At 48.1% G+C, this 8205-nt stretch overlaps 1 protein-coding gene across 1 annotated transcript in view; it reads left to right on the forward strand.

Annotated features, from left to right (window-relative positions):
* HHLA1 (HHLA1 neighbor of OC90) overlaps nucleotides 1–117 on the forward strand; it is a 29626-nt gene extending 29509 nt beyond the window's left edge. The window contains exon 16 of the mRNA XM_069465968.1: nucleotides 74–117. Within this exon, the coding sequence (XP_069322069.1) occupies nucleotides 74–117 (44 nt within the window). The remainder of the gene's footprint in view (nucleotides 1–73) is intronic.
* The last annotated feature ends 8088 nt before the right edge of the window (nucleotides 118–8205 follow it).

Raw genomic sequence — 8205 nt, forward strand, 5'->3', positions numbered from 1 at the left:
AGTTTAATTTATGTCTCTGTAGTGTTTCTGTCTCAGTGCCTTGAGTTCCTTCTTCTTCTTTTTTTTTTTCCAGCCTTAAAGCAAAAATGCCTTGAGAATATCTGCAAGTCTGTGTGAGGCCTTGAAAAAGATGCTAGGGCCTAACGGTGACTCCGGGTGACATCTCTTCACCCTGGCTCCTATCTCAAGTGGGCCACGTTTGCAGCGTTCACCCAGGCTCCAGCTAGACCATCAATTAATTGAAAGTGGTTATTTTTGGAAGTAGCATTTATTTCTGTCCTGTGAAGCTGTGTAAGATACTGAGGGTAGAAGGCCTCATATTAGAGGCATCACAAATAATGCAGAAACAATGGACTCCCTTGTCTGCTTCAAAACCATGGAAACGTAATACCTACGCACAAGAGACTGGCATAGGTGTGCTGACAGCAATTCTGGTAACGTAAGAATCGGAGGTGAGTGGACACACTGGTCTAAGCAAATGAATCCACGCACAGAGACTCTCACACGATACTTGACGTGACTTAAACCCAAGACTTTCAGAAGACAAAACAAAAGGATTAGTTCAGAGAGAGTGAACCCATACTCTGGGCAGAGTCACATGTGATTTTTCTGTTTAGTTAACTAAAACTTGGTTATATGCAACTAATCAATTTGTGATACTATGGGATCTAGATAATCTTCCAAGCCCCCTTAAGTAGGAGATGATGGAAACTTTCCATCAGGAGGAGGTTTAGAGAGTTGTTTTTATTGAAACTTTGTCTTGATTTCTCTTCTGTGCATCCCACTATACTCAGGGGACCCCAAGAGCACTGTAAGTTTCAATGATTCATTAGTAGGACTCACAGAGCTCAGAAGAACTATTATATTCATATTTACCGTTTACGACAGCAAAAGGATACAGGTAAAAATCAGCAAAGGCAAAAGGCATCTAGAGCAGAGCCCAAGTCCAAAAGGGCCCAGGCACGAGCTTCCAGTTCTCCTAAGTGGAGTTGCACAGTCAGCACTAATTTTCCCGGCGATGGTGTAAAACAACACACACGGAGTGTTGTCAACCAGGGGCGCTCACCCACGCCTTGGTGTCCAGGGGATTCACTGCGGGCCAGTCATGCAGGTATGGAGTGCCTGACTGCATGGCTGGACTTAGTCACTGTCCCGGTCCCTCGAGAGGTCAAACTGAGACTGCACGACCTAAGGTCCCCACCATAAATCATGTTGTTAGCATTAACCATCTGGCATGGCCCAAAGCCCCGCGTCTATAAAGACACTCAGGCAGGATATTCTAAGAGTTTGGAGGTTATCCTTTAGGAGCTGGTCAAGGGCGAGAACTTTCTCCGGAAGGTGCAGGGTTTAAACATCCTCCACTTGCTGAGTCCACCCTTTGCTGCACACCCACACACTGATGTGCCCCCTTCATTGTATCGGGTCCTTTTGGGTTTTTTTTTTTAACTGTTTCCAGGTTTGCAGTTGCTCCAATATCCCTGTGAATTCTGAATCTCTGCGCAAAACATTACTAGGCAGGCTTGCTTTCGCCAGTTGCCCTGCTCAGATCTTTTCATTCCTCACTGCCAGGGACAGCTTTCTTCCCGCTATGCCTGGCGCTGCTTTTCCACTCTGCCCCTTAGGACCCTGACTGGCCATCAGTTATCCACCCTTCTATGATCTGTGGCTACCCTTTGCTGAGGAAAGTCACTTTCTATTTGTGATCCAAGTATGAGACAGTTTTTCCCCACAAGAGGACACTTGAGTGTCCTGGCATTATCTGTAAAGAACAAGGAGCATAGGGAGGTAGAACTTTAAGTAGAGGAGCAGCCAGCCACCTCTCTGGTCATCCACAGAAAGATTTCTTTTTAATTTTCAGAACACCTGAGGTTATGCACATTTCAAGCTCATAAATACCTATTGTCATGGCTTTTGGGGCCTGCAAAGGGCCCTCTCATTTGCAAAAATGAGGACACAGCAAATTTTCTAGGGGGAAAAGGGACTCTTACCTGAACAGGGATCAAGGGAAAAGGCCCATTTATTAAGTATAGATTAATTTGATTAGACTCTTGAGTTGATATTTATTAAGGACCTTTAGCAGGAGAGGATCCCCAAGGTTCCCCGAAAAGTAACTTATCCTCAGGGAAGGCAAAGGATGAACTATGCAGTGGAGCCTGAGACCAGGGCTATTGATTCATGGGGAAAGCCTATGTGGACCCGGCTACCCCATATTTTTGGGAATAATGACTGAACATGACGATAACCTTAAGACACTCAAATCTGGAGCACCTCTGAGGCCTGCACAGGGATCTGGCCCATTATCAAGGACAAGGGCTCAGAGGACCATATGGAACCAGTTTTCTATGTCACCCCATCTGTCATAACAGCAGCAATGGCAGGAGAAAAACAGGGCCCAGGAGTGAACTGGCCAGTGCCTGGAGTCTATGGGTCTCCTGGAGTTTAAGGGAGGTTTGACCCCTCCTGAGCTAAGTCCTGATTTATGGGATGGTTCAGGCAATGAGGAGGCCTCCGGGATGCTGCTGAACTGGAGTTCCTACCAATTTGTGCATCTGTGGCCCCTAGTGGTTAACTGATGTGGTGCAAGAGATGGGACAGTTATTGTACCTGAGCTGATGACCGAGATTGTCAGTTACACATGTAACATCATTAAACCGCATTCTTCCTGGCAGCAAAGGTGCAATTGCATTTCTGTAAATTTCATTCATGCCCAAAAGATAAGCTAAGTTGATAAAAGAAAGAGAGGGGGGAGGAGAGAGGGAGTGTGGGAGAGGGAGAGGGGAGGGGAAGGGGAGGGAAAGAGGGAGAGAGGGAGGAAAGAAGATTGTGTTTGTGTTTCCTGGCCCCAGAGTATGTCTCTGTGTGTTTGCGTATGCATGTCTCCTACTTCTGCATAGGTGTACCTGTGCGGCGGGTTTGTGTGAGTGAAAAATTCAGGTGCTGTCCTAAGGAAACATGCAATTTTAAATGGTCATTTAGAACAGACTTTCTTCTTTTATATCTGCGTTCTTGTGAAAATTTCACTCTCACCTTATTCCACCAGCTGAGAAGAGAAAGTCCAAGGCTCCAGGGACATTAGAGGCCAGTGGTTCTCAATCAGGAGTGGTTTGGACCCCCCTGGGGCATGTGGCAATGTCTGGAGACATGTCTGGTTGTCATGACTCAGTGGGGAGTGCTACTGGCATCTAGCGGGTGGAGACCTGGGACGCTGCAATGCACAGGACAGCTCCCACACAAAAAGAATGCTTTGGTCCAAAATGTCAACAGTGCTAAGATTAAGATACCCTGTTGTAGGTTATGGGGAGATAATGAAATTTCTCTTATCCTCATGGAATGTCTAGAACAACACACCTATGTAGGTTGTCATCATGCCTTAGCATTGCCCAATAGCTGCGCTCTTGAGATGCTGAAAAGATGGATTTTGCTACATTGAGCCAAATGTCCCCATTGACTTAATAGTTTTAGAGATGGTGGGTCTTCTGTGCTAAGGAGAAAAGATCAGAAACAATGCAGCCTCATTCCTCAATGCATGAGATGCTGAACAGTAGCTGATGATCTTCACACAAAAGCTTCAATGCACAAAGACAACTATTTATTTGAAGAAGCCCTTCAGTGGCTTCTGTAAAGGCTCAGCTGTGCCCTGATTTTGGCATGTGAGGAGTCCTGCTTCTGCAGGAGGCAGTGATAGGCAGAGGGTTCATGGCCAGTCTAACCTGTATCCCAGAATAATCCCATCACATTGAGCTTTGACAAATGCTTCAACCTCAACACCATTTCTTCTCATCTGTAAAATGGAGCTAACTCCCCATTGCTCCTAGGATTATGGGAACAGCGACGGCAGGGCTGCTGTGGGAATGGTGAGGGCAAAATCCTATAAAACATTGGTGGTATGTGACACATACCCAGTAAATGTTAGTACTCCTTGTTCAAATCAGGAAAGAAAACACTTTTCAAGAGGTTATGAGGAGAAGAGGAGAGGAACTAGGATTCAAAGAGCCCCCACACCACACATGGGACATGGCTCACTTCATCCTCCTCACCCTAGCGGCATCATCCCCATGAACAGATGTGGCAGCCAAGACTGAGCAGCGATGAGCTCAAGGTCACACTGATCCTCAGTAGCAGGGCTGGCAGCAGAACCTGAGATGTCTGATCATGAAGCCCCACCTCACCCCACCCCACAGCTTGGGCAGAAAACCCCTAAAGAAAAGAGGCATCAAATTCCCAGGTCTCGGGCCAAGAACATATGAGAAGAATCACCCCAGAGATCCTCTTGCTGCAAAAATTAACCAGATCAGACAAAACCAGTCTTTTTCCTTGTGGGAGAGCCCACGTGACTTCCACCAGTCTTTCATCCTCCAGAGCTCCCCTGCTGACCCCAAGGCATAATCCAGGGACCTCCAAGCCTTTGAGGTACTGTGTGGGTGTGGAACAGGGGACCCATTGTTCTCTAATTAGAGCCTGGGTCTCTTCTGAGGCCCAAGATGGGGCCTCTTAATATGGAGCCTTCACCCGTTCCAAGCTTTAGTGTTGCGATGCCCCCTCCCCTCGCGGGCAGCCCACCTGCCAACGCTCATGAAAGGCTGCCTTCTTATGTCAGGAAGGGGAGAGGGGTCACATGACTAGGGGTCTTTTCTTGGGGTATAAAGGACTCAGTCTCCATCTGTTCCAAGCCAAGCATCGTTCATCCAACTGCATTCAAGTGGAACTTTCACGGTAGGCACCCAGTTCTGACGGGGTGGGAGCCAAAGAGGAAGGGAGGGAGGGAGGGAGACATGGATGGAGAAAGAGAGGGAGGGTTGGATGGAGGAAGAGGAGGAGGAAGAGGGAAGGTGGGAGGATGCTCTCCAGGGCTGTCTGAGACGTGGGTGTTGCTCCAGGATGTAGCTAGAAACCCACAGGCACTCTGAGCCTGTCTGTGAGGAGATGTGATGCCACCTGGACAGCACCCGGTGAATTTACCTGGGGGAAAAATCTACCACTCCATGTCAGTGAGGATCCTACAAACCTGTGTGGCACAGTGGCTCTCCCCAGGGCACCAGGTGCGGAAATACAGTCACCAATAACTCTGGGCAGTCCTTCCTGAACACTGAGCGTACCAGACGTGGCGTTCCGCGTTTTTGAGACATTTCCCATGTAACCCTCATGGTGCCCTGATGGGAAACACCAGTAGATGCGTTTTGCTGCCCAGGCGAGTGAGTTCCAGGCAGCGTCAGTGTCTGGCTCAGGGCACTCCGCAAGCAAAAGGCAGAGCCTGAGCTCCCTCATCCCACCCCAGGTGTGTCCAGCTAGCAAGGCCTTGCTCTTAGACATCGCCTGGACTGCTGTAGAATCAGCCGCGAGGAGCGGCTTGGGGAGCCAGGGCTCCAAACACGGCATGCGGACCACAGCGAGGCCTGGGGAGCCTTCTCAGCCCCGCAAGGACAGCACTGTCCTATGAGGACATGACAGCCCCAGAGGCTTCTTGGGCAGAGTAGGAGAAGGTGGTCCTGCCTCCAGGTGGACACAGGCCCCGCCCAAGGGCACCTGACTTGGCCAACAGAAGGGTACTGGATTTTAGCAGCAGCCCCGCGCCCCCCACCCCCCCAAGACCCTAACGCGCTTGTCCCGCAGATTCTGTCGCCCTCACTGTTGCTCGGGGCAGACCAAGTGCTGCCACCTCCTGGCTGGCACCGTGACTTCCCTGTTCTTGGCTCTCGGGGGAAGGTTGTCACTGCTGTGTCTCCCCACACCCCAGCGAGTGGCTGGACGCTCCAAGGGTCCTACCCAGCAAATATTACCAATAATTATGACAGTCCTGCGGTGCATAATCGCGGGCCACTTAGTTTGGACTGAATGACTGGCCTGGCAGGTTAGAGAGTAACGTATAGGGAGCAAAGACCTGAGTCAGACTGGCCGACCTCAGTTTGAAGCCAGGGTCTGGCCGTTGCCATAGCGCCCCCTTGTGGGCAAAGGCAACCTCAGCAAGTGACTGACCCTTTCTGAAGGTCCCCTCAGACCCTGCAGAAAGTGCGGTGTCTTGACAGTGAAAGTCTTAGAGTGCTGTTACCAGACAGTACGTGGAGCATGCTCAGTGGAGCACCCGACACAAAGAATGACCCAGTAAATGAAAGTTCGTGCTTAAAGGAATAAGGTCCTAAGGTTTATAACTTATTTTTTAAAAATTGTGGTAAAATACATATAGTATTGACTATTTTAGCCCCTTTTAAGTGTACAGTTCAGTAGCATTAAGTACGTCCCCATTTTTGTACAAAATCACCACCATCCATCTCTAGAACTTTTACCCTGTACTCATTAAATAAGAACCCCCCGACCACACCCCTCTATAACTTACTTGTAAAAAATAAATTAGAGCAGAGTCAAGGTTATGCCTGTAATAAGGTCACTTTTGCTCATTTGCATTCAATAAACATAACCCAAGGAGGTAGAAGTTGAACGTCACCTTCAGCCTGTCTTATCTGAGCTGCAAGATGACCCAGGGGAAGGTACCCCTGAAACGAGCGTCACCAGAGAAAAGGAGCAGAGATTCACTGTGCTAAACCGACCACCCTCCTCCATTCACCAAACTGGGGCTTCCACTCAAATGGGGATTAGGGAACAGCACAAAGGCCTTCATTGTAACAGCTACTATTTATTGGGCCTTTAATTGCAAGCCAGATGCTGTCATTGTCATTCCTAATGTTTTTGGCAACTTCTCTACGTCAGGCACTGTGTCAAGTGCCTCACATGGATTAACTCATTTCGGTCCTCACAACAAACTCGCAGGTAGGTGCTGTTATATGATGGCACTGGACTGGGAGTGAGGACACCTGGGAAGTGGGATATTTTTACCATAATTTGCCAGTCTCTGAGCCTCGATGATCTCATCTGTAAAATGAGAGTTTGGACTAACTGATTCCAATGCCCCTCCAAGTTCAGACGTTCTGACCTTCTCTCATGGTATGATGGTAACTGTAAAACAATTGGACGTAGTGACTAAATTGTCCAATGTCACATTGGCCTCAGTCATGTGTGTATGACATCAAAGGGGTCTCTGGGCTCCTCTGAAATGACTCTACTGCCCAGCAATGGATATCCAGGGCATAGCACTTTCCATCTGGAGACTCCATTTCTTGCCCTTAATTTTCAGTTCTAGTTGCATGGCCTTGAGAAGGAATCCTGCACCAGGTTGATGCAACCCTGCAGAGGGCAAGCTTCAGAGTTGAACACTGGCTGTATTCCGGCCTCTACTTACCCCCTTGCTAAGCGCCTTTGTGCAGTGCACAACATGTACAACCCTATCCAGCAGCCCCACGTGTGCCACTGAGTAGCATGGATCACGTCAGGTTATCATTCATACTTTGTCCTGAAAACACGTTCAAAAGCAGAATATGTACAAGTCAACCAACCATATTGCATTCTTTAGGTAGTTAAATTATTTTGAAATCTCTCTGGTCTCTTTTTTTCCTGTTAAATATATGATTGACTGGCTGGAGTCCAGTGAGTGCCTATCGAAGTTGAATATTTGCTGATTCTAGCACAGGGCTGCTACAGTTGAAATGCGGTAGAGTTCCTGGACTCTGCCCACCTGACCCCTTTGCCCCCAAAGCATCCCCTGAGGCAAATCTATTGACCCCTGGGACTGCAACAAAGTATTCAAAATGGCCAAAAGCCAAGGAAGGGAAGGAAGATGGAGATGCTGCAGGAAAAAGCCTTGTTTGCTGGCAGGCAGCGCCACCGTGTGGTCACCAAATTTATGCATATGTCAAGGGATGCCGGTACAAAATTTCAACGCCTACCTGCTAAGGCTGTATTTGGAATGCTGGGGAATGGTAATGTACAGGGTATTTAAAATGCAATTAACAAAAGTTAAACTATAGCACTTGTTAAATTTCCTCCCTTCCCCCTTAGTCTGTGAACAACTCACGGGTAAGGAGTGTGTTTTCCTCACTTTGCATTCCTGGATCCTGAATCCTTGATGCCTGACACAAGGCAGAGCTAGAATAAATGACCATAGAATAAATAAGTAAGTAACTGAGACCACAGCTGTGTTGTCAAGGAGATCACGGTTACACTTCCATTTCACAGATGGACAAACTGAGTCTGAAAGAGGGAACATGATCTCCTTAATGTCATACTGTTATTTAGTGGCAGAGCTGAGAAGAAACTCTTTTGGGGCTTTCTCCTTTTACCACCCGCCCTGGGGGACCAAGGAGGGACAAAGCTTGT

This window comes from Eulemur rufifrons, chromosome 3 (genome assembly GCF_041146395.1).
Source record: "Eulemur rufifrons isolate Redbay chromosome 3, OSU_ERuf_1, whole genome shotgun sequence".
NCBI classification, from domain to species: Eukaryota; Metazoa; Chordata; class Mammalia; order Primates; family Lemuridae; genus Eulemur; species Eulemur rufifrons.